General features: G+C 37.5%; 1 protein-coding gene across 4 annotated transcripts in view; it reads left to right on the top strand.

Annotated features, from left to right (window-relative positions):
• The window catches only part of ZMAT4 (zinc finger matrin-type 4), a 564854-nt gene that overhangs the window by 117937 nt on the left and 419563 nt on the right, over positions 1–27354 (top strand). For all 4 annotated transcript variants that reach the window (XR_008915557.1, XM_056813567.1, XM_056813568.1 and 1 more), the window contains exon 3: positions 12875–12980. Coding sequence is in view for 3 of the 4 variants with exons in the window: in XM_056813567.1 (XP_056669545.1) it covers positions 12875–12980 (106 nt within the window). In the remaining variant the exon portion in view is untranslated. The remainder of the gene's footprint in view (positions 1–12874; positions 12981–27354) is intronic.

Raw genomic sequence — 27354 nt, 5'->3', positions numbered from 1 at the left:
CAGCAGAGATGCCTAAAATATGTTTCCTCCCTTCCCAAAGCTAATTTATTAACTATCTCTCACATAGTAGGTAATCAATAAATAATTGTTAAATGAATGAAAGCACAGACTACTTTCCAGTGTGGTTACCTTGATAATTATCCCAGTTGTGCTAATGATTCCAGAGCTGGCACTCTCATAGGTGCAAATTGTGTAAAATCTTGAGAACAAAAATGAAACCTGGGAATCTGAGCAGACCGCAAGATTAAAATGAATCATCAGTGGCATGGCAGCCAAAATGGGGAAAAAAGCTAATGTATTTTTGGCTATATAAATAGAATAATAATGCAAAAAATGAAGGAAGTTGTGGTCCTTCTTTGGCCTGGTCAGGGCAGACGTACATACGAAGAATTGTGGTCAGTTCTGGGGCCCACTTTTAAAAAGGACAATGATGACTGGAGTCGGTCCAAAGAAGGATGACCCAGGATGGTGAGGGCCTGGAAATCAAACCATATTAGGACCTAAAGAGGGAAGTGAATATGCTGAGCCCAGAAAAGAAAAGATTTGTGGCAGGGCAGAGTTAAATAGCTATATTCAAATATTTGAAAGCCTGTCATGTATTAATATGTTGGATCATAGATCAGTGACTAGCATAATGGTTAGTTTGTTAGACACTGCTCAGCTGAGGTTCTAGAGTCTAGCAACTTGCACTAATCCCTATCCTTCACCAACCATCATGATTGTCTGGATTCATTATTCTGAAATAACCTGATTTCTAAGTAGAAGAAGTTGTTGTTGAACCTTTTCAGTCATGTTGGATTCTTTGTGAATTTTGGGTTTTCCTGGCAAAGGGATTATAGTGGTTTGCCATTTCTTTGTCTAGCTCATTTTACAGATGAAGAACTGAGGCAAAGTGGGTCACATAGCTAGTAAGTTTCTAAGAATGGATTTGAACTCATAAAGTTGAATCTTCCTGGCTTTAGGCCAGCATTCTATCTTCTGTGCCACCTAGCATTGACTCTTCACCCTTCACTCCCCAATGTGGCTTCCTTTTTATTTTTGGAAAATTTTATTTAATTAGTTAATTTAGAATATTTTCCCATGGTTATAAGATTCATGTTCTTTCCCTCCCCTCTCCCCAATCCCCTCCTATAGCCAATATGAAATTCCACTGGGTTTTACATGTGTCATTGATCAAGACCTTTTCCATATTATTGATATCTGCACTAGGGTGATTGTTTAGAGTCTACATCCCCAATCATATCCCCCATCAAACCATGTGATCAGGCAAATGTTTTTCTTTTGTGTTTTTACTCCCACAGTTCTTCCTCTGGATGTGGATAGTGTTCTTTCTCATAAGTCCCTCAGAATTGTCCTAGATCATTGCATTGCTGCTAGTAGAGAAGTCCATTACATTTGATTGTACCACAGTGTATCCATCTCTGTGTACAGTGTTCTCCTGGTTCTGCTCCTTTCACTCTGCATCATTTCCTGGAGGTTGTTCCAGTTCACATGGAATTCCTCCACTTTATTATTCCTTTGAGCACAATAGTATTCCATCACCATCAGATACCACAGTTTGTTCAGCCATTCCCCAATTGAAGAGCATCCCCGCATTTTCCAAGTTTTTGCCACCTCAAAGAGCGCAGCTATGGATATTGTTGTACAAGTCTTTTCCCCTATGATCTCTTTGGCGTATAAATCCAGCAGTAATATGGCTGGATTAAAGGGAAGGTAGTCTTTTAGCACCCTTTAGGCATAGTTCCAAATTGCCCTCCAGAATGGCTGGATCAATTCACGAGTCCACCAGCAATGCATTAGTATCCTGATTTTGTAATGTGGCTATTTTGGGGACAGTTGCTACTTACAGAGTAGCTAATTATAGAAATAGTAATGGTCTTAGAATCTAAGAATCATATGATATCTTCTAAAAACTGGCTTCCAAGAGACCCCACAGACAGAATCTGCCTCTTTTTTCCCTGCCAAATATAGCATCTCATATTATCACCTCTTTTGACTCATTGAATTGAGTTGACTTAATTTGGTGATTCATCATACTTAGCCTATAGCAGAAAGAGGATACCTTCATAGGCTCTGAAGGAGGTAGAGAGGCTTATAACATTCAGATTCTAGATCTAGATCTGAGAGTCCTAAGTAGATATCTCACCCAACTCCCTTATTTTACAAATGAGTAAACTGAGAATGACAGAGAATGAGAATGAGAATTACAAATGAAGTCCTGAGAAATTAGGTGACTTGTTCAGTGTCACACAAGTAGCAACTGACAAAGACAGGATTCAAACCCTCTTTCTTTAACTGCAGTGCAAGAGATTTTCCCACTGTATTGTGATGTCATTTGTTCTGTTGGAAAGTAAAACTGGAAACAACGCATGGATGGGCATTACAGAGAGGCAGATTTCAGCTTGATAGAAGGAAAAAGTTATTAACAGAACTGTCCAAAGTTGCAATGGGAGTCCTCAGAAACAAGTGATAAGCTTTCCATCACTGAAGAACGTCTTCAGATGGAGACTAGCTATCCACTTGGGGGGATGTCATTGAGTAGATTTCTAGGCAGGCTGAGATGACCTTTGAGTGGTCTAACACCTCTGACTTCCCATGTGCTCATACATTGCTGACATCTCCATCAGACAAAGTGCAAATGATGGTTGAGTCTCTCTTTGAGGATACCTGTCTGTCTTTGCTTTGGGGGAGGTATCTTCTATGTTTCCCATCAGGCTCCATTACTTCCTCAGAAGGGGAAGGATAATCATTTTCTCTCCCATCTTGGATAAATTCAGTATCTGATGGGATATTTTCAGAGTGGAAAAAAGGCCTCACATGAGTTCTGGTTATAATAGTTCTTTGGGTTTTGACTGAAAAATGTAATGAATTCTTGCCCTTCTTTTCTTCCCTTTCCTCTCCCCTCAACAAGGATGAAGTGATAAACACAGTGAATTCTCTGCCTTTTTTCCCCTGCTAGTCATCAACTGGAGGTAGATGGACCCTTATTCATAGACTATGAGGAAGGATCTGAGTGTTACCTCCCTCCTTTTTAAACTCTCCTTTTATGGCTTTCCCAGACTCATGAATTCCTTTGCCTTTGTAACTCTGACTATATAGGCTGTGTGTGTATGATAGTAGAAAACTGGGTGAGAGCCTTTTTTCTGGAGGTTTTTCCAGTCTTTGCAGTTTAAATTGGACTCCCCCACCCCCAAGTTCTCTGCATGACCAATACTGAAAAATGTATCTTGCATTTCAGCTACCCTTTCCTTGAAAGGCCTCATGTGCAAACCAGGCAGACACTTGTCCAGTAATTACCTCCCACTGGATTTAACTTATTCAGATGCAGCCTTCTTTTCTTGATGATTCCAGGGGGTCTTCATTGCCTTTTAGTCATGTACACTTGCCTAGATCAATAATCCTGGATGAGGCAGATAGTGGAAAAAGCCAGGATGTTCTGTTCTTCCCTGTATTATTTTTTTTTAAGTATACACATTTTATATTCTGTCTTTAAAGCTATTTCTGCTGCACAGCTGCTTTTCCAAGAAGGCTCAGACTCCTTCCTACAGGCCCTGCTTGTCCCGACATCTACCTTGGTTATCCTTTCACAAGGTTTGATTTCTGCAGTCAGTTTTATAATGAGGAAGGATTGTGCAGTAGATTTGGAGATTCCTATTAACCAGGTCATCCATGAATCTATTTTTGTGAGTTTCTTATTATAAATAGCAGGGAACACAATAATATTTAAACACGAGAGTTTGGCAAAAGAAAAGAAAAGGAAAAAATATTGGCAAGTTATCTTTTCACTTGATATTTGAAAATGTTGTACTACATTTTTGCCAACTTCCAAGCACCTTGACTCCATTTCCATTCCAGGGTTTCAGTAAAAGCCATCAAAGATGAAAACTGATTTTAAAAGCTGCATTTTATTGCAAAGAAGTGGTCAAACCACATTTAGAGTGCTGTGTTTAATTCTATGCATCACGTTTAGGAGGGACTTTGACAAGCTGGGGTGTGTTAAGAAGAGGACATTTAAGATGGGGAGAAATCTTGGAAGCCATGTCATACAATGAATAGTAGAAGAAGCTAAAGATTCTTCATGTAGAGGAGACTAGAGGGAAACATTTTTTTCTCTTCATTTATTTGAAGACTACCATATGGTAGGAATATTAGACAATTTATTTGGGGGGGGGATGGTTTGTGCCAGAGAGCAAAAACAAAATTAAAGGATGGTAGATTTTGGCTGAATACAAATAAGAGAACTTCTCTATTAGAGCTGTCTAACCATGGAATGAATTGCCACTGAAGGTATTCATGCAGATGTGGCTAGAAATCAGATGTCCAATCTGATCTGTTAAGATGTTGTAGGAGCTTTGGAGGTTGAGATTGGAGAATTTTTAGTAATTACAATATTAGAAACAACAACAACTCACAGTGACATAAAGCTCCTAGGTTTACAAAGTTCTTCCTTTGCAAATGGCTGAGTGAGGTAGGTAGTGAAAGTGTGCTTTCTATTTTGTTTGCAAGTATACAAATGCATAGAGAAGTAATTTACCAATGACAACTTAACTAGGGAGTATTCAAGAAGGGATTCAGATGGAGGTGCCATGAATTCAAATCCTGTGTTCTTCTTGTCATGTCAGGTTGAAGAGTTAAGCGTATTGGATTGCATTTTGGAGTAGATGTAATTATAGATATATTTACTGATTCCTTGAAACTTTTTAGAAATGTAGACATGTTTAATTTGGATAATTTAGGTTATGAACAGGAAAATGTCCTGGGATAGTCCACTATGGCCCAAATGAGAAATGAAAGGTGAACTTGGAACCATTAAGACTGCTAGTCAGACTTGTTCAGGTGGATAGAAATAAGTTGGCTTCATAATTGAGTTATTTTAGAAGTCATTGGACATGAAAGCTTAACCAAACTTGTCTTTTCATTTGGATTCTAGACCAAAACTTGTTTGGTATAAAGTCTAAGATACAATCTAAGTACTAGAACTTGATTCTTGCCTAGTCTCTTCCAGTAATTGATCAGATAATTTTCATAATCTTTTTGTCTCCAATTTCCTTGTTTATAAATAAAAGTGAAAAAAAGGGAGAGGTTAGAATACCTGGTCTTATAGAAGAAAAATTGTAATTAATTGCTTATATAGATCACAAAACTAGTAGAAGAAGACATCTGGCGGTGGGGGAAGAGTGGATAGGGTTTCAGGTCTGGAGTCAAGAAGATCTGAGTTCAAATATAACCTTAGAAACTAGCTGTGTGACCATGGGCAAATCATTTAACCTCATCCTGTTTGCCTCAATTTGATTATATGTAATATGATAGAAATGGCAAACCACTCTAGTATCTTTGCCAAGGAAACCCTAAATTGGGTCACAAAAACCCAAATGACTGAAAATGACTAATTAACAACAAAACTTGAAAAAAAAAACAATAGTAGAAAGAGGTAAGTCACTTTACCTTTCCTGGTCTCAGTTTCCTTTCTTTCCAAAATGAGGCATCTAGACAAGATAATCTCCAATAACCTTTTCAATTGTTACCATTTTCTAAGCCTGTGAAGGACTTCCTTTGCCCAGACATCTTATAAAGTCACATCCTGCTAAAGAACATCTAAAAAATTCTTAATTTACCTCGCTGACAGTTTAATCTCTTAGGCCCAGAGTGGCAGACCCTCATTGCTTGATCTACTTTTGAATTTGGAACAAGAGTCTGGGGAATTGGAAGTTAAAGGAGCTTTGGGAGAGAGTGACCATATCATATTAGAGTTCATAATTGCTGGAAGGGACTAGAAGAGATAAGGTTGGACTTAGACTTTAAGTACGTGCATTAAAAAATTTTAAGACAAAATATAGATCTGATTTCATTGTTGCAGATACTAAAAAGAAAGAGAGCTTGGGAGAGATTGGAGGTGCTAAAAAAAAGAAATACTACTTTAAATTGACTACATATCATATCCTGCTGTTAAAGAACTTATATTCTGTGGGGGATAAACAACATGTGAGCATTTAAGTAAATATCCAAAATATAAAGAGTAAGCTCAAAGGAATTTTAGTTGGTGGTGATGGGATCTCTAAGAATTGAGATAGGAAGACCTTTTCAGAACCTGGCCCTTTCCTACCTTTTCAGACTTCTGTCTTTTTTCTTCCCTCTATATACTCTACAAAAAGCTACAATGACCTACTTGTTATTCCTTGCCCATTTAACACCATCTTCCAACTTTTCTGCTGTACTGACTATCCTCCAGGCCTGTAATATTCTCCCTCCTCATCTCTGTCTCTTAGTTCTTGGCTTCCCTCTAGAGTAAGCTCAAAGGGATAGTTAAGTGGATAGAGAACAGACCTAGTGATAGGAGTTCCTGGGTTCAAATCTAGCCTCAGATGCTTTCTAGCTGTTTAACCCTGGGCAAGCCTCTTAACCTCATTTTTCTGGTCCTTACCCCTCTGAGAATTGGAACCAATATTTTATATCGATTCTAAGGGTTTAAAAACAAAGAGTAATCTCAACTTCTACAGGTGACCTTTCTGGGTTCCGTCCTCTGCCCCCATTAACTTCCATTTACACTGTAAATACACTTGTCTGTTTACATGGTACCTCCCTCTTGAGCATGTGAACTGTTTTGGGGAAAAAACCAAATGTTTTTATCCTTCTGTATATTCCTAGAAAGCATTTGGTACGTAGTAAACACTTAATAAATATTTGCTGTTCCTCAAACATGACAATTATCTCTCAGCTCTGATAGCTTTCACTAGTTGTTGCCCATTCCCAGAATGCTTTCCCCCTTCATTTGGCTTCCTAACTTCCCTAGTTTCATTCAAGTGTTAGCTCAAGTACCACTTTTTATAAGGAGACTTTCCTATTACTACTTCTTTAAAAAAAAAAAAAGAATCCTTACCTTCTATCAGAATCAATTCTATGTGCCATTCCAAGGTAGAAGAATGGTAAAGACTAGGCAATTGGGATGAAGTGACTTGCCCAGGGTCTCATAACTAGGATGTGTCTGAGGCCAGATTTAAACCCAGGACTTCCTGTATCTAGTTCTGGCTCTCTATCTCCTGAGGTACTTAGCAATGAGCTTAGCTTTCTTCTAAGACTCCCCGAATTTATACTGTAAATATAATAGTGCCTACTTGCTTGCACATCATCCCCCCCCCCCAACTCCATTTAGATCACAAGCTCCTTGAGAGCAGGCAGAGACTGCTTTTTGCCCTTCTTTGTACCTCTAACTCAGCATTGTGCCTGGCACATAATGTCTCTCAATAAGTAAGTGTTGACTATCAATTGATTTATGGATTGACGAGTGCTGATGAAAAGGAAAATGGGAGATTCCTTAAGAGTATTGAGTTTAAATTTATAATAGACACATGCAGAAGATGTAAGCAAGAGCTTAAATGAGGAACTTAAGAGTTGCATGGACCTATAAGAACAGTGTCAACATTCTTAATAAAGTCAGACTTTTGAAAGTTCTATGGATAACAAATAGGACTTTTCTAATTATATCTGAGTAAGAATATGAATAAAGAAAGAAAAGACCTATTTCTTAGAGGAGAGTTAAGATAATAACAGATGTCCTAGGGAAAGAATAACTATTTCTTTTTTGCTTCTGACTTTTCTTTCAAGAACTATCTTTGGAATTGAAAGAACAGAATAAACCGAGTTAAGGATTAATTGAAACTGGATATAGTAAGAGAATACCTAGCATTTCCTAATTTGTTCAATTCTCCTGGCTGAGGTATATTAGAAACCATCCCCAGGGCACACAAACAACCCCAATGATGATAGGTGAATGCCAGAAAATTATCTTTATGGAGAATGGAAAAGGTGACAAATGGTTGTACAAATGTAGTTTTGGAATTTCTATCAAAGAAGGTAGATTTTGGAAATTATACTTGTCATCTCACAGCATAACTGCTTAAGTCAGTGACTAGTGAAACATTTAAAAGAATTGTAGTGAGCATCAGAAAATCTTTATACTCAGAACAAGACATGTCCTAGGAAAGGCCATTTCCTTTAAAAAAAAAGAAAGGAAGAAAGAAAGTAAATGAAAGAAACAAAGAAAACAAAAGAAAGAAAGAAACAGGAAGAGAAAGAAAAGGATCACTATATGGGCCAACCAGTGGAATCTGGGTGACATACTATACATTGGATTTTAGTAGGCATTTGTCAAAGTTTCTCATGCTGTCCTTATGGATAACATATGAATTCAAATTTAGCTCAGTGATAATTCACAAGGAGCACAGATTAATGGGAGGCATAGTAAACTGTACTAAGAACACTGTCTGGTCAGAGTATTTACTGGAGATGGCATGTGTATCAGTCTTGTTGTTTCACATGAAATTTGGAGACAGAGAGAAAATGAACTCATTGGTTGACATAAAAAGATTCAAAGTCATCTTCAGAAGCCCATATCTAATAAGATGACATTGCTAGAGATAAATGAAAAGGTGGGTTAAAAATCATCTACAAAAACATAGGTAGGTAGGTAGCTAGGTAGCATAGTGCATAGACTTGAGAGGACCTGGGTTCAGATCTGGCCTCAGACACTTCCTAGTTATGTGACCCTGGGAAAGTCCCTTAACCCCAATTGTCTAGCCCTAGCCATTCTTCTGTCTTAGGATTAATACTAAGACAGAAGGTAAGGGTTTAAAAAAAAAACATAGGAGGGAGATGTAACTAGATAGTTATTTACAAGAAAAAATACTCAGGGTTTTAGTGGGCTGGAAGTATGCTATGAGTCAACAATGCAAATTAACTGCCAAAAGAGCAAATGTTATCTTAAGCTGAATTAAATGAAGTATAATGTCTAAAAGAAGGCATATTAAAATGCTACTATACTTTATTCTAGTCAGAACACATGTAGATTGCCAGGTTGAGTTCTGTGCATCATATAGAAAGGGCATGGACCAGCTGGAGCTTGTCCTAAAAGGGCAGCTCACGATGGTAAGAGTATCTATCTCAAAACTATTTCCTATAATGATACCTGAAATATTGCTAGGAATGGAGGAGTCTTTGTGGGCATCTTAAATTCAACATGTCTTAGAGTTCATTATCTTTCCCCTCAGAACTTACCCTCTTCCCTGTTATCATTTAGGGCACCTTCCTGGTCACCCAGACTAACATCTGGTCTTTCTTGAGTTTCTAATCTACATATCAAAATCTATTGTTAAATCCAGCTATTTTGCCTATTTTTGATTCTTCACACACCACACTCCTTCTCCTGTCTTCCTGCCTTTTCATGGACTGTGTCTTATACCAGGAATGCTCTTCCTCCTCACCTTTGCCTCTTAGCTTCCCTGGCTTACCTAATGACCCTGCTCAAATCTTACCTTTTTTTTTCAAGGACCCTTTTCCATTCCCTCTAACTGCTGTATGTACCTTTCCACTCTGAGATTACCTTTAATTTTTTTGATTTATGCCTGCACGTACCTAGTTATTTACATGTGTCCTTAATTAGAATGTGAGCTCTTTGAGGTCAGAGACAGGTTTTGTCCTTTTGTATTTCCAGTTTTATTCCATAGAGCCTGGCAAATAGTAATCACTTAGTAAGTGCTTGTTGACTAATTGACTTAATGGTTGACAAGATCCACTATCATGGGGATAGAGGGGGTGTGGATATATTCTATGACACACTTGAGGGCAGAATAAAGGGTAAGTTATTTTAAGCTTCCATCGACCTGTCTGTAAGAAAGCACTTGCCAAAGCTTAGAACTGTCCAGATATGGAATGTGCTGCCTCTGAAGCAGTCTCTGCTCATTATTGTAGGAGTTCAAGGAGAGACATAATAACTGGTGAAGGACAATGAAGGATCAATCTGGGAATTGAGTGGCAGGTTGGTTAGATGACCTGTAAGTTCTTTTCTGAGATTTTTTGATTGTAGGTACTTTGTGCTCTACAACTCTCCAATTCCCCAACCTCCAATGCAACACCATTGCAATGGTTTGTATAGTCATATATTAACAATGAACTATCTCAACTCTTCCCTCTCTCTTTTTACTCTCCCCTTCCCCTCTCTTTTTCAATTTTCCAAAACTCTTCTCTGAAAATTAAAGGTTACATGCTATAGAGTATATCTATAATATGCATTTGATTTTATGTAATTGTTTATATCTAAATTCTATGTAGCTTTTGTAAAATTAAACATCTTCGATAGATTTATCAGTAACTCAGAATCTCAGAGATTTAGAGCTAGAATAAACTTTAGAGGTCAGTTTGTCCAAACCTATCATTATATGGATGAGCAAATCAAAATCCAGGGAAATTAGGTTGAAGCTCTCCTAAAGTTACCCAGGTGTAAGGATCAGAAACTGGATTTGAATCCTTGAGGTTAACCGTCAGTTCACACCTGATCAGGAATTGTCTCCTAAAGATCACTTACAATGATTCACCTAGGCTAGTGATGGTGAACCTTTTAGAGATTGAGTGCCCAAACCGCACCCTTCTGCCACATGTGAGCTGCCCCAAACAAGGGAGGGAGAAAGTGATCCCATTGTGTTGCTAGGCAGAGGGGCTGGTCATGTGAGAAATGCCCTGAGGGACATGTGGAGACAGGGAAGGGATCAGCTCCCTCCTGCATGCTCTGGCATGTATGCCTTAGGTTTGGCAACACAGACCTAGGCTCTGCTTAAAGACCTCTGGTGGAAGAGAACCTAATACCTTCTGCAGCAGCCCATTCCACCTTAGGGCAGCTCTACTTGTTAAAATATTTTTCCTACATGAAGCCTAAATTATCCTCTTTGTCACTTCTAGTCATTGCTCCTACTTGTGCCCTCTGGGACCATGCGGATTAAGTCTAATCTCTCTTCCACATTGTAGTCTTTTAATTATTTAAATGAATGAATGAAAATAATTTATTAAGGTCTTACTATGTGCCAATCACTCCTCTAAGACTACTGTTGTTTTCCCCTAACCTCTCCAAGTTTTCTCCTTGAAAAACATGTCCAGTTTCCTAATATGATATGGATTTTGAGACTCCTACAACTTCCTGCTCATATTCCTTTGAATGTATGCTTACTTTTTCCTTTCTAAAACTTGGAACCAAAAAAGAACAAAACAAAACTCTGACTATGTTCTGACCAAGGCAGCGGTCACTGGGGCTAAAACTTCCATTTATATGGATACTTCTTTGTTTTTAGTGCAGTATAAGCATATTTGACTCTCATGTCATATTCTTGTATTATAGTGAGCTTGCAGTCCAGTAACATTTTTCTTTCGAAGTTGATATTATATTGGCATGGATTTTTTGCAACTGAGCTGTGGTAGTTAGGAGAGAAGGAATGAGATAAAGTCAGGAGGGGAAGGAGAGACAGATACGCTGACAGACTCAGAGACAGATACAGAGACTGAGAGAGAAAGAGCCAGAGAGGATGGAAGAGAGGGAAAAGGTGGGGGGTTAAGAAGAAGGAGAGGGGAAGGGGAGAGTAAAAAGAGAGAGGGAAGAGTTGAGATAGTTCATTGTTAATATATGACTATACTGTATGCTCAGCGCACTATGGTACATGATATTAAAGAAGAATGGCAGATCTAATTCAGACTTCAACCTCTCAGTATAGCAACTGAACTCAGGGACTTAATTTTTCTTTGCTTAGAGGCAGTAGATTTCAGTTCAATTTATTTGAGCAGAATTATTATCCAGACTTCCTGTTTCTTATGGGAACAGAACACATAGTTAGGAGTTTTTGTGAGAAAACAACAACTTCTCTATGACCTAGTCTGGACCCATAACAAGGCAGCTAAATGGCATATGATGGAGCACTGAGCTTGGAGTTAGGAAGACCTGAGTTCAAATCTAGCCTTAGATACTTACTAGTTGTGTGGCTCTGGAAAAGTTATTTAACCTCGGTTTCCCCTAGTTTCCTCAATTGTAAGAAGAGGATCATGGATTGTCTTGAGGAACACATGATATAATATTTTTGTAAAGCACCTAGTATAGTATCTGGTATTTAACAAGTACTAGATAAATACCTATTCCCTTCTCCTTCCCTATCTCCCTCATAAAGAATGGTTAGGTTGAATAAAATCACGGCCAACTTCTCAATTTAAACAGGATACAGGATTTCACATTACAACTTTGGTACTTAACACCCATGTTACCTGGTACACTCACCTAAGCTCTCTGGACTTCAGTTTCTCTTACTGTAAAATGAGGACATGCCTGGATGGCCTTGGAGGTTCTTTCCCTATCTCAATCTGGGAATCTATGAAGATATTTTCATAATGGTGTAGAGAAGTAGTCCTTAATCTTTTCTAGTATAAGTTCTCTTTTTTATGTAAAAAAGGAAAAACTATAAATCCCCACATCAGAAGTGACCAATATTGAATAACTGAGAGATGGCATAATGTATAATATCCTCCCCTAAGTGATTTCATATTTTATTAATTATGATATTCTATATTCTTTTGAAAAATAGCAATTCAGGGGAGCTGGGTAAGGAGAGGCCCTGGGTTCAAGTCTGGCCCCAGATATTTCCTAGTTATCTGACTGTGAGCAATTCACTTAGCCCCATTTGCCTATTCTCTCTCTTCTGTCTTATAGTTGTTGGAGTTGTTATTGTCTTTTAAATAGTACATATATGCAGGGACCATATTTATATTATCAGTGAAAAAGATCCTGCTTATTTGTAAATTCAATCTCCCTGTAAAAGTCTTCATGATCCCCTAAAGGAACTATAGGTATGAGTTACATTATATAAGGTAAACTCTCTGAGGTCAAAAACTATTTCATTTTTGTGTTTGGATATCCTATATCTAACACTTTTCTTGGCACAGAGGTAGTACTAAATGAATGCTTGTTGACTGATAGGTTATTAAATTTTACTTGAGAGTTACAGCAGTAACAGAACAATATATTAAATTTCTGTTTTTTTTGTTTGTTTTTTTTAAAATCTCATTTTAGCCAGATGAAGTCCTCTGACCTGGACCCGGATTTGTTTACAGAAAGTTACTGCAAGGTGTGCAGTGCTCAGCTGATTTCTGAATCTCAGCGGGTGGCGCATTATGAGGTCAGTTCTTGTTTTCTATCTACAGGATAAAGTTGGAAGAAGGAGTGATATTTCCCTTGACTCTAGGCAAGTGCAAGAGTCTCTAGAATGCTTCCTTCTGAACTATGGGCATGACTTCAAGGATGCATGATGGATGTCCACTTAGAAAGTGAGAGCAAAGATTATCTGGAGACCTAGGAAAGGCTCCTTGCCTTTCCACTATTCTCATCTCTCCTGCTCTGCCTTCAACTTCTTTGCTAGAAAAACAACATTTTCATCTTTAAAATGAGTGGATTGGGCTAGTCAACGTTGAAGCTCCTTCTATCTTCAAATCTATGATTCTGTGATTCTTTTCTACTAGTCTTGGCATAGAGTAGTGGAAAGGGTGCTGAACTTGGAGTTTGTAGAATTTGGGTTCAAATGCTTCTTAAAGTACTTCTTAAAAAAAGATGTGTCCCCATCATCAGGACATTTACTGGCCCAGTTCTCAATGGCCTCACATTCTATTGGAGAAATTAAAATATAAGTAACTAGAAATATGAGAGGATGTATTCAGAGTAGATGGAAGGTAATTTTAGGACATTAGCAGCTTGGGGATTGGAAAGATCTCATGAAACAGAAGGCACTTGAGTTTTGGGGAAAGGTAGGAAAAACAGGGGGCAAAGATCAGGGAGGACACAGAGTATTCCAGGAATAGGAGATGGCTAGTGGAAAACCATAGAGATAAGTGAGATGGAATGGCATTTTTTGCCATGCTCAGGGTCCAGTCCCACTCGCGACTCCAGGGTCCCCGACTGGTGGCGAACGATCAGTCAAAATAAATAATATAAATTAAATAACAAACAGAAGACAGCTTAATCATTACGGTCATGGGACTGCTTTGCATCTCAGAGCTGCTCCAACATTCCCAGGCTTGGGATTTATTTTATATCCATATTCTTGGCATGCAGGTACACAAAATCAAAGAGAGATAATTGGAAAAGTGATACATTAACTTTTAACAAATCACTTGATTAACATTCTATATTTTTGTATTGTGATTACAGACAGAATAAAGGTTGCACACAAGATGATTTCGAACAAGGTGGCTTACTAGGGAGTTTGAGTTACTGATTTGTGTGATTGAGTCACTGAGGCATATTGAAGCTTAGTGTACCTGTACTGTACCTGTATGTATTGTATGGGCCTCTATGATTGATTTGTGTGCTGGCTTCATGAGAAAGTTTTGGGCTTGGCCTGAAGCTGCGGTTTCACTGGGAATTATGCACCTAAATAAAAGTTAACCCATGATAGTCTTTTGGGATTGGGTTTGAGCGTCTGGTCTTTTGGTGATGTTTTAGGGAATTAGGGTACATGCATTTTGCTCTTGCATTATTTCTTTTGAGACTAGGGGGAATAATAATCATGTCAATTCATAGGTAAGGGGCATTGATGAAAGAAGTCATGTAAGGGGGATAGAGTGAGCAGTCACATCTCACCAAGGACCACGCTGTGGTCTCCCCAGCTACCACGCATGACTCTGTCATGGTGTCATGGACTGATGGCCCCCAGAAATTTTTGATTGACATTTTGGGTAGAGCAGAATAGTTGGATCATAGCTGAAGTGAGGGAATTAATGTTAGAAGAGAGAAAAGGTAGGAAGGGGGCAAGTGATGAAGGACTTTAAATGCCAAACAGAGGAGTATATATTTTGTCCTGGAATCACTAGAGCTCATTTAGAAGTGAAATGACAGTCAAACCTATACTTTAGAACAATTACCCTAGCAGCTAAATGGAAGATAGATTGGCATGAGTAGAGATAAGACAAGGAAACCAACCAAAAATCTATTTTAATAATTCAAGGGTGAGATGATGAGGACTTAAATGAGGGTGGTGGCTATGCAAGTGAAGATATGGGGAATTAAACAAAATATGTGATGAAAATAGTAATAAGATTTAATAATAGATTGAATATGTGAGGCAGGTATGAGGAATGTAGGATAATACTGAGTTCATGAACTTGTTTTACTGAGAGGTTAGAGACTTTGACAGTAAGAGAGAAGTTTGAGATGGGGGTGGGATTGGGGAGAAATAAAATAATGTTTTGGAGATAAATGAATTTTAAATTCTTGCAGGATATCTAGTTTAAGATGTCCAAGAAGAAGTTGTAGATGTATGATCAAAGATTCATGAGCAAAAAGATTAGGGTTAGATATATACATCTGGGATTTCTCTGCATAGAGATGGATGTTGAATTCATCCGTGCTGATTACATGATCAAATGAGATAGTAGAGAGAAAAAGAGAATGGCTTAGGAAAGAGCTTCGGAGGAAATTTACAATTTGTGGATGTGATATGGATGAAGAACAAGAGAAGGCACTTAAGAAGGAAGACATAGAATGGAAAGTCAGGAGTGAGGAGAAAATTAGCATATTTTGTTTCTTTTCCCCTTCTCTTCTTTCTCTAGGTAATTAAAATAGATTCTGTTTACTACCTATATGATAATGGATAATAACTCAACTTCTTGAGGCAGTGGAGAGACTGCTAGGGCAGTTGGTTGCCAAGTAACCAAAAAAGAAGTCTTCTGCCATGTTTTTCCCTTCATGCAGATGTTTGACATACAAGAAATTTTTGGAATCATAATTTGAAGAATAATTTTTTTAAACCAAGTAGTCAGGAAGACCTAAGTTCAAATCCAGTCTCAGATACCTCCTAAGTGGGTGACTGTGGGCACATCACTTAACCTGTTTCCTTAAATTTTCTCAGCTATAAAATGAGGATAATAATAAAGTATCTACCTTCCAGGATTGTTTTGAGTATCAAATGAGATGATATTTGAAAAGCATTTAAGAGGGCAGGTGGGTGGCTCAGTGGATTGAGAGCCAAGCCTAGAGATGGGAGGTCCTGTGTTCAAATCTGTCCTCAGACACTTCCTAGCTGTGTGACTCTGGGCAAATCAGAGAACCCCTATTGCCTAGCTCTCACTACTCTTCTACATCAGAATCAATATATAGAATTGATTCCAAGGTAGAAGGTAAGGGTTAAAAAAACATTTAGCACAGTACCTGGTATATAGTAAGCACTTAAATCCTTCCTTTTTTGCCTTTGGGATTCAATTTCTCCATGTGAAGAGTATTGAACTAGATGACCTCTTTGGTCCTTTCCCATCTTAAAATCCAAAACAGAGTTCTGTTATCCCGTAAAACTCTAGTTAGACTGAGGAGAGAGGCAGTTTGCTAAAATGCAAAGAATATTTGTGCCAGACAAAGGTGTTGGGTTGGTAAATGAAAATTTGAAGATATTTCTTGACTTAGGAAAAGTGGTACCAAAAATAATGATAGATGTCATAGGTGGTGACTGGTGGGGGAAAGGACATTAAACATTGAGAGATGGGGTCTCCTGTGACAAAGACATGGCTTACTTTGCATTTTGATGAGGGTTGGTCCAGACTGAATCCCTTTTGTTTTCCAGAGAATCTCTATCATTGGAAACATGAGATCCCAAGTGTAACAGCTCGAGAGTTATTTTTGATTGGAGAATGAGCCAGCAACTTTTGTGTTGTCTGTTAAGTCTGACAAATGCCTGATGTGACAATCTTTGCCATCGCTTGCCAGAGCCAGTATTTTTGATGATGGCAAAAAAAATTTACACTTCAAACAATGATTCCACAAATTTCTTGTAAGATGAACATTTGTTGGGGTGGGGGGAGATGGCAGAAGACTTTTTTTGTTACTTGGCAACCAAGTGTTAGAAAAAGGAAACAAAAACAAAAAAAGCAGGCTCTAAAAGGAGAAGAGCAGCATGGTTTAAATTAAGAAGTGTTTTATTGTGGGGTGTATTGTGCTATCTCGCCTATGCCACATTTAAACAGTGCCCTTGTGACCCTTCCCACTGTTTCTTTTGTTGTTGCCATGTGAACTTGCCAAGTCACGCCTGTGATTTGAAGACAACTAGGGGAAAAAAAAAGTTTGAAGAAATCCAATTAGTTAGATGTGCAATTACAGAATTGCGGAATCTTACATTTTAAAGGGCCTGAGAAGTCACCTAGTCCAATGCACAGATGAGCAGTCATGCCCTCAGCAACATCTTTGGCACGTGATTATCCAGAATATATTTGAGAACCTCTTGGGAAGGGGAACACATCTCATCCTAAGTCAGTCCATTCTCATTTTGGATGACTTCAATTGGCAGGAAGATTTCGCATTATATTCTTTTTGCAAGTTCTACCCATTGTCCCTAGTTAAACCCTATGGAGCCAGGGAGATTAAGTCCAATCCCTCTTCTTTGTGACAGCCCTTCAAATACTTGAAGGCAGTTACCATGTGTTCCCTAATCCTTCTTCAAGCTAAGCACCCTTTAGTTCCTTTAACTGATCTTCCTAACTCCTAGGAATTTCCAGGCTCCTATGATACTGATTATCTTTGGACTTTAGATGCTGTCAGTTGTAAACTCCTGGAGAACAGTTCTGTGTTCTTTGGTTTGGTTTGATTTGGTTTGATTTTGACTGACAATGACCTTAACCCTTGCTCTCTCTCATCCCACATAGTCAATCAAGTGCCAAATCTCTTCATTTTTATTTTTGTAATATCTCCTGCATATGTCCTTCTATTACGCTTATTCAGCTACCATCCCAGTTTAGAGTCTGATCTCCTCTTCCTTGGCCTATTGTGAGTCTTTTATTGTAAGTTTCTTGAGGCTCTCCGTTCTAGTTCATCATTCATCCAGCTGCCAAAATTATTTTCCTAAAGTGAAAATTTGACTATGTCTCCTCAAACACACCATGTCACTCCCCATTACCTCTATGATTAAATATAAACCCCTTTATTTGATATGTAAAACTCTTTACAACCTGGCCCAATTCTTCCTAATTAGTCTTATACTTTACTCCCCATGTCAGATTCTGTGTACCGCCATCTGTATCTATTTATTGTTTGCACCCATTATGCTCCATCTACTATCCCTATGTCTTTGTTTTGTCTCTCCAATGCCCGATATGAACTTTGTCCTCATCTCAACTTTCTGGAATCCTTTTTTTCCCTTCAGAACTCAGCTCAAGTGCCATCTTTCTTCATGAAGTCTTCCTGGTTTCCTGACATTTCCAGCCTCATCTTCAACTAGCTCCTAGAGTATCCCTTCTCCCACACCTCCTTGTCTTCATTTTGCATATGTTCTGGATAGAGTTCTACATAATTGTGTTGTCTCCCCTGACATGACATAAGATCCTTGAGAAAAGAAGTTGTTTTCTTTTTCTTTGTACCCCCATCATCATACATTCAGAGAACAAGGTAAAATCTTGTTGGCTGATTGCTATATTAGGGGCTTAATAAATGCTCATTGGATTGGTTTGTCCTCAGTCTCCAGTTGTCATAATCATTGCAATTCACTGTTTCTGAGAAGAGAGAATTATATGGTAAATGTATTAGTGTTTATTGGATGTATTGGAGCACAGAAGAGGTTGAGGAAACAGAAACAGTGACAATAGTTATATCATTAGAAGCATGTAAACTCTGCAATCAACAGTGCTGCAAATCACCCAAACATTACATAATTTCCCATTAAACACAGATGAGAACAGCTGAATGATATTCCACGGAGGAGCGCTAGGCAGAGCTTCAATACCTCTGTCGGTGAGACAGTGCAACATTCTGTCTCACCTCAAAACTCAACCAGACCAAAAAAAAAACACTTTTTCTCCCACGGAACTGTGAATGTAAGCTGTGTCTACATGACGTCCATACAATCACTCAATTTGTTGGAGGAAAAATCAGTCAGACTGGCTCTTTAGCACCTGGCACAGTATGGATCCAGAAACTAGTTTACTGGTTAACTTTTCAATTTTTTTTTATTTTTGCATTATAGAGGCAGAGAGACCTGACATTGTGGGTACCAAAATGGGTTGGGGTGAGGAAAACCTCAATTCAAAATTTTTTCTAACCTTTATTAGTTGTATGATCTGGGGCAAGTCTTTAAAAGTCTATGAGCCCCAGACAGCATCCTAGCACTTTTTTTTTTTACTATGTCAAAAAAATAAGTTCTTATCTGCATTGTTAGAGCTAGTTCACATACTGGGAGTTTTCCAAATGGCAAAAATCAAAGATTATTTTTGAGTATTTGTTTGTTCTAGCAGTATCTGGACATAGACATAGAATAGGGAAACTTCTATAAAAAGAATGATTTTTTTCCTTTTAAAACACATTTTTAGTGCATAGAGGAGTGGATTCAAGATGGCAGAGAGAAAAGACAGGAATCTGCCTGATCCCTACCAAATTCCCCTGTGAATAACTTAAAATAAAATAAAATGAATTCTGGGGTAGAAGAGCCCACAAAAAAGATGAGATGAACAATTTTTCATTCCAAGACCACCTTGATGGTCAACAGGAAAGATCTGTCACACTAGAGTTGGAGTGGAGCATAGGCTAGAATGACAGTGCAGGCCCCTTTTTGGCCAGCCAGTACAGACCATGGGGGTGCCTGAATCAGGAGCAGTGGCTTTCAGAGTCCTCAGACCACATTAAGTGGGGATTGATCTACTAGTCTGAAGGAGATTATATGGCAACCTCTGTTGGAACTGGGTTCAAGACCCTGTTGTATACATGGTTTCTGATCACAGTCTCGGTAAGAATAAGCATACATTTGAGTATGTAGACATTTTCATTCTTTTTTTGTTTTTACCTCACCTATAATTACCAATATATTCCTTTCCATACCACTCTCCCAAAGTCATCCCAGACAATTAAACATATAAAGAGGGGGAACACCAACTAGTCAATCAATACATTTTAGTATCAAATACAATCAATATTTGAGTGTCCACAATGAGTAAGCACTTTTTTAAGCACTGGGAAAAGAAAAATGGGAAAATGTAGTCTTGTCTTCTAGGAACTTCAAACCTAATGGAGGAGATGTGTTATTCCACAACAATAGTATCCCCTCAGTAAATAAGTGGAGAGAAAATACTTTTTCTTCTTTGGGACCAAACTTGGTCATTACAGTTTTCCGACATTCATTTCCAGTTGTTGCGTTGTAATTCTTACCATTCATATCATTGTATTTATTGTGTATTGCCTTTCTGCTTATACTTATTTAACTTGAGCCATTTCATATCAGTCATACCATACTTCTTTATTAGTATTAATTTTTTCTTATATTATAATAATATTCCCTTACATTACATGCCACAATTTGTTTATCCATTCCTTAATTGATGGGCGTCAACTTTGTTTCCAGTTCTTTGCTGCCACCTAAAGAACTAATGTAATAATTTTGATGTAAACTAGGACCTGATTAGTGCAAATAGTGAATTCCATGAATTGGTCACAGATATTTAAATTTGTAATATTCAAAATTATAATTACATAGAATATCATAATTGGTTCCAGAACAATGAAAATGTACAATGTTAATTTGAATTATTGGTTTACTTTATAAGATATGTTACTTCCACTAATTAGGACTGAGTTGCATATGTGGCCTTTTAAAATCATAAACCTTCTTGTGGTATACATCTAGTAGAAGAATCTATATATACAGAGATTTCTATATATTATTTTCTTTGCATAGTTCTAAAATGCTTTTCAGAAAAGATGAAAACTATTTTCTTTTTCAAATGTTCACTTGAACAAAAAGACTTGTCGAGTATCTACAATGTTTCCAAGATTGTGTTCAACATCATGCAGAAAACAGAAATTAAGTGTGAAGGCAATACCGGCGGACTTGAAATAACTACATAGCAAAATGGAGTTGCATATAATTAAATTTAATAAATTCTATAGAATGTATATCTTAAAAGATTCTGAGAAAGGACAATAGTTGAAAATTGAAATTGTCAAGGATGGTTTCTCATTGGATATAAAGCTGTGTAGGAGTTTAAAGGATAAACATTTGGAATAACCATGGAAGAGAGGGCAGAGTATTCCAGGAAGGATAATAGCATGAACAACCAATCACTCAATAAGCAGTTTTTTAGTGACTATTATGTCAGGCACTGTGCTAAGTGTGGAGGATACAAAAGATAGTTCCTGCCATCAAGAAACTTACAGTCTAATGGAGGAGCTTATAATCTAATGATAACAAAAATATAGAAGTTAAAATAAGCTACTAGAATAAATATGGATAAGATTGAACTAGAAAAAAGTTTGAAGGTTTTGTATACTAATCCTAGCCCTATGAATATCTAGTTGGTCAAGTCACAGCATCTCTCTGATGGTCAACAGTTTCTTCATCTGTAAAATGAAAGTGATGGACTGGTTGACTTTTATTAGTCCAACCAGCTCTAATATCCTCTGAATCCAAGCAAGTAATTTCCCAAAGTATTCAAATGCTGTCCATTTTTTAAGACTCAGCCAAATGTTCTTATCTATTTCACTTCTCTGGTTCCATAAACTCACAATGAAAACTTTGTCTTATGAACAGTAGGTCATAGATTCAACTATTAGAGTTGGAAGATCCTTCAGTCATCTACTTTACTTCCTTTACATAGAGATAAGGAAACTGAGTCCCAGAGAGATCAACTTATCCAAAGTGATGAAGTTAGTTAGAGAGCTTTAGTTTTATTCCAGATCTGTCGCTGACTCCTAGCCCAGTAAAATTCTACCTAGAGCATACTGTCCATACTATTCTTTTAAAATTTATCATATGATTATAATTCAGTTTTTTACTTAACATTTATTAAGCACTTACTATTTGGAGGCAGCTAGGTGGTTCAGTGGATAGAGCCCTGGGCCTGGAGTCAGGAAGCCCTGAGTTCAAATCCAGCCTCAGGCATTTAGTAACTATGTGACTCTGGGCAAGTCACTTAGCCTCTCTTTTCCTTAATCCACTAGAAAAGGAAATGACAAACAACTCCAGGATATACCATGAAAACTCCATGGACAGTAAGGTCCACAGAGTCATGAAGAGTTGGACATGACTGAAAGACCAAACTGCTACAACAATGTACAACAAGCACCATGGAAAGTGTTGGAGATGTAAAGAAAGACTTTCCCCACCAAAGGAAAAGAACACAAAAATGATTCCTGCCCTCAAGAAATATACATTCTAGTTGGGGAGACAACATGACAATAGACTAGGTTTATGCAAAATAAATGGAAGGCAAAAAGAATTTTCACTAGAATCTGGTCGGGAATGTAGAAGGTGAGATTTGAGTTGACTCTTAAAGGAAGATAGGAAAATTTAGAGGTAGGGTTGTGTGTGGGGTGGGGGTGGAGGTGGTAGAATATTCCAAATAGAGATGAGAGCTATTCCAAAGCATAGTGATGAGAGATGAAATAACGTGTTAGGAACTAAATTTAAGCCAGTGTACCTGGATTGTAAGGGTGCATAGAGGGGAGTAAGATTACTTGGAAGAAAGCAGGAAAGGTAGGAAGGGGCTAGGCCATAAAGAGCTTTAAATGGCAAGCAGAATTGTTTATATTTGATTCTCAGACAAAATGTTGATTAAGTAAAACCCATTTTTTAGAAAATTCACTTCTGTAGATGAGTGAAAGATGGATCAGAGTGGAAGAGACTTGCAACAGAGAAATCAACTAGAAGCCTATTGCAGTCATCTTGGAGTGGTGATAAGGTTGTGAACTACTTTGCTTATGGTTGCATGAGTGGAGAGAAGATTTACATTAATATAACATGTCATAGGTTGCATAATAATTTCCACAAAAATCTTCATAGTCAGTATGAGTATCATTACCACTGTCTTATGGATGAGGAAACTGAGGTCCAGAGAAATTAGGTGATTTTCTTGTGCTCATACAATTCATAAAAGCTAATTCGAACTCATGTTTTCTGGATTTGAACTCATGTCTTCTGATCCCATGTCCACCTTCTTCCCTTTCCTTCCCTTGCCTTCCATTCCCTTTCCTTCCCTCCCCTCCCCTTCCCTGAACTTCCCTTCCCTTCCTTTTAGTTTTTAGTTTTTTACTTCAGCTTTTAGTTTTTTATACCACTGTCACTTCCCAATAACTACCATGCCTTCCCTATGAACTCTCCATAGGAACAAAGAAAGGCAATTAAGCAAAACAAGCCACCACTTCAATGACATCTGACAGCTTGTGCAGTATTGCACACTTGTGGTTGACAATCTTTCTACAGAGAGAAGGCAAATGTGTTTTTCACAGGTTCTCGTTCAGTCATTGCGTTTAATCTGAGTCTGAATGTCTTTTAGTGTTATTTCCATTTCCATTATTATATCATTGGGTATAATGTTTTCTTGGTTCTGCTTTTTTTATTCTGTATCCTTTCATGGAAGTCTTTCCATATTTCTTTGGATTCCTCATATTCATTTTCTTATGGCATAATAACATTCTCCTATAACACAGAGTTTTCTGCTCTTGTATTCATATATGTAATATGTATTTCTTATATATTTACACATGTGTAAATATATATTTACATTTAATTATTTTCCTTCCTTCTTCTAAAACTGAAATTTCTTGATGACAGGAATATTATTTTATGTCTTTCTATCTCCCCATAGTATCTAGCATAAGTTTACAATTAGGTGTTGAATACATTGAATTTTATTTTATTGAGTTTTTGATATTAATCCTATATGAAAAGGTAGTTAGCACTGAAGGGTGGTATTATACTGTTAGTATAAATTTGAGCTCAAGGATAATAGACAATTAGGAAAGTGCCTTAAAATTAGAGGTGACATTTTTGTAGTACTAGATAAGGAAGATCCTTAACAATGTCGGGAAACTATCCAGATAGCTATGAAACATAAGTTCTCATGGCAGAAGATCTTAGAGAATGCAATTTTGAAGTAACAATGCTACCCATGAGGCTGGCTTCACTGGTCACAGTATGAGAATGGAAAAGAAAAATTGCATTAATGTGCAACTCAGTACCAGAGACTGTAGAAACTATCATCATACCTCCATCCATTTAGTGATAGGCACATGTGCCCAGAGAGGCTTTGGAAAACTTAATTTTCTTGCTTCAGCTATTTTGACTGGCCTAGAAAGGAATACTGACCTTCTGTAGTTTCTATTTAATATAAAGGAACAATTGACAGGGGCTCTATTCTAGCCTTTATTGGGCTGTGAGGAGAACCCAATCTCAGCTTTCAATAGAAAGACACAGAAATAGGAAAAATCGGTCCCCAAACCTTTGATGACTGACATTTGGTTATATTTTTTGCTCTCCTGAGTTCTTTCCCTTTTCTGTCTATCCCCTGAGAAATTGTTTCGTCCCTTCTTTTTCAATCTTCCTTTTCCTTGCTTTCTTTCCTTTTCAACCCCAATTTCCTGAACGTATGAGCCGAGAGATTCTTTATAAATGGAATAGAGCTATGGCTATTGCATTGTGTTTCTATGCCCCTGAAAGTCACAGTTTAGCATGTATAGCCAAATGTCTTCCCTCTAGGATGCATTGAAAATTGCTGAGTATCCTAGGTTGATCAATTTAATAAAATACATAGGTCTTGATTGATGGTAGTTGAACAAGAAACATAATATTAGGACAGACTGTGTGAATGAAGAGAGGATTTTTAATATGCCTAATTTCTGAGGGTCAGGACCAAAGGACACTAGCTGAGAACTTGGGTCAGGTGATTGGGAGTGTTAATAGCAAAGTAGGTTGTTTATAGGATCACAGATCTTGGCCAGGGGTTCTTAATCTGGGGTCTGAACACCTCAAAAGGATACACGATAGATGAAATTGAATGGGAAAAAATTAAATCTTTATTCTCATTAATGTCCAAGATTTAGGATTTCTTCAATTAGTTAAAAAATTATTCTGAAAAGGGAGTCATAGTTTCAGATTGCCAAAGACTCATGGTACAGAAAGGTTAGAGATCCAATATCTAGAGCTTGTAGGAAGCTCAGAAGTTATTTAGTCCATCGTTCTTATTTTACAGATGAGGAAACTAAGGTCACAGGAGGTTAACTGACCTGTCCAAGGCCACACATAGAATAGTTTCTGAGGTAGGAATTAAACCTAGTTCACCTTCTACCAGAGACAGCACTTTTCTTTTTGTCAAGTTGACTTTATAGGAAAGAAGAAAGGAAGCAAACATTTTTTTAAACCCTTACCTTCTGTCTTGGAATCAATACTGTGTGGGCTAGGCAATGGGGGGTCAAGTGACTTGCCCAGGGTCATGCAGCTGGGAGGTATCTGAGGCTACATTTGAACCTAGGATCTCCCATCTCTAGGTCTAGATCTCAATCCACTGAGCTACCTAGCTGCCCCTGGAAGCAAACATTTTTAAAGCTTCTACTCTGTGCCAGGCACTATGACAAGCACTTTACAAATAGTATTTCATTTGATATTGTTATAACAACTCTGTGAGGTAGGTGCTATTATTATTGGCATTTTCAGATAGGGAAACTGAGGCAAACAGACATTAAATGACTTCTCCAGAGTCTCATAGCTAGTGAGTGTCTGAGGTCATATTTAAATTATAGTCTTTCTGATTCTAGGTCCAGTTTTATCTGCTGTGCCTCCTAGTTGTCTCATAAAACTCAGCCTGGATCTGGGAGTAGAAAAAGGGGGTAACTAGCAAATTAAAGGTATGACCTCAAATCAGACAGGCAGGTTAAGTACCAAGTTCTGAAGACAAATTGCCCACCAATGGGGTTTTGTGGGTATTGGCACCATTTGACTGGCATGAAAAGGGTTGTTGCCATATCTTCCTCGGCATGTTAAAATACTGATAACTGGCCAGAACTGGAACAAATTGGACTGTGTTATAATCTGTGCTTATTAAATATTGATTATTCATTTTTCCTCCCCATCTCTTTCCTATTTGCATTTTTAAATATTTACTTATAAATCAGTATGTCCTGTTTTCCACAATAGCTCTCCTTGAAGATAGGGTTTGTTTTTCTTAGTTTTCCATATGGCCAGCATCTGGCATAGTTACTGGAATACAGTAGGCACTTATTGAGTGCTTATCAAATTAATGCTGTGCCTCAGGGTGCAAAGCTGTCTCTCAGTAATGGATTTTTGGGGCTAACTTCAAAACATACATGGACACATACATGTTCCTGACATCTAAGTATTCCTTCTGAACATATTGTGTTTTGTTCCCATATGTAAGTACATTATCACCCAAGTTAGAAGTCATCAATTGCTTCTTTAAATGTTCTTTTATCCTATTATATATACATATAATTATATTATATTAATTTATTATTTTTATGTAATTATTATAGTAATATATTATATATGTATTTATACACACACACACACACACACACACACACACACACACACACACACACATATATATATATCCCAAACTTGACTTTTCATTTCCCATTCCCAGGTCTTTGCACAAGCTGTACCCTTGGACCTGGGATGTACTTGCCTTTTAGATTTCCTAGCTCCCTTCAAGGCCATCAGATAGCATCCTACTAGAAGCCTTTCCTGAGCTCCCTAGTTGGTAATGCTCTCTCCCCTTCATATTTATTTATATTTATTATTTATTAATTGAAAATGAATTGAAAATGAAAATTGAAAAGAGTTCGTATTTATTAAACTGTGCATTTATTTTATCTTTTCGCCCAGGAAATGTAGATTCCTTGAATCTAGGGATTGTTTCCTTCTTTTGCCTCTGTATATCCCAATGCTGATAATAGTGTCTAAAACACAGGAGAGGTTTGTTGAATTAACAGTGAATTGAAAATGTTTTGCTTTCTAAGAGACAAAGATATTGTTGACTGATGAAGGGATTGTTTGAAAATGCCCAGGATAAACCGAGGTGATTTCAGCTTGTGCCCCTTATGAGCTATCCATTCTTCAGAGATGTAGTCCAGATGTTGCTATTTCAGACAATTCAGACCAAATTAAAAGATTTTAACATTTATTAGAGGATAAGTATGAAAACACTATCCAAACATAGCTTCAGGAGCTAAAGAAAAATCATCAGTTTTAAAGCTGTGACTGGTAAAACATCATGGGCAAGTTTTGGAAAACATATGTGAATTGTACATAGTGTATTTATCCCAGAAAGTTAACTTCTTTTCCATTTTTGCTCTTATTACAATCCCTGGCATTTCAATGATATTATATATGCTTGTTGCTCAGAATAACATTTTGGTGGAATGCTGTTGTTTTTGTAGGTGTGGAGGGTCTCATGCTCGAGTTACATTAATTCTCATTCAAGCTTTCCTATCAATGTTTTCTTATCTAGCCATTAGAGCAGCTCTTTTTAGTTCATTGGGGATCCTTCTCCTTAGTATCTCAGAGGCACCACTGTACCTTGGGGTGCCAAACTATTGTCTCTCATTCATGACATATGACTAGCCCACCTCATTTTCATTTTTTTTAATGTCAATTCTTGCCTAGAAGTCATCATTGATAAATTGATAACAACCGGTTTATTCCAACCATGCATCTGACTCTTGTTCTTTGGTGTGTTAATAACAACCAATTTGTAATAATTAGGTTATTAATTATTCTCTTCAGATTAGGGTGCTCC

Source organism: Monodelphis domestica, chromosome 1 (assembly GCF_027887165.1).
Source record: "Monodelphis domestica isolate mMonDom1 chromosome 1, mMonDom1.pri, whole genome shotgun sequence".
Lineage (NCBI taxonomy): Eukaryota > Metazoa > Chordata > Mammalia > Didelphimorphia > Didelphidae > Monodelphis > Monodelphis domestica.
The sequence above is the reverse complement of the archived record's forward strand: the minus strand, read 5'-3'. Positions and strand labels throughout refer to the sequence as shown.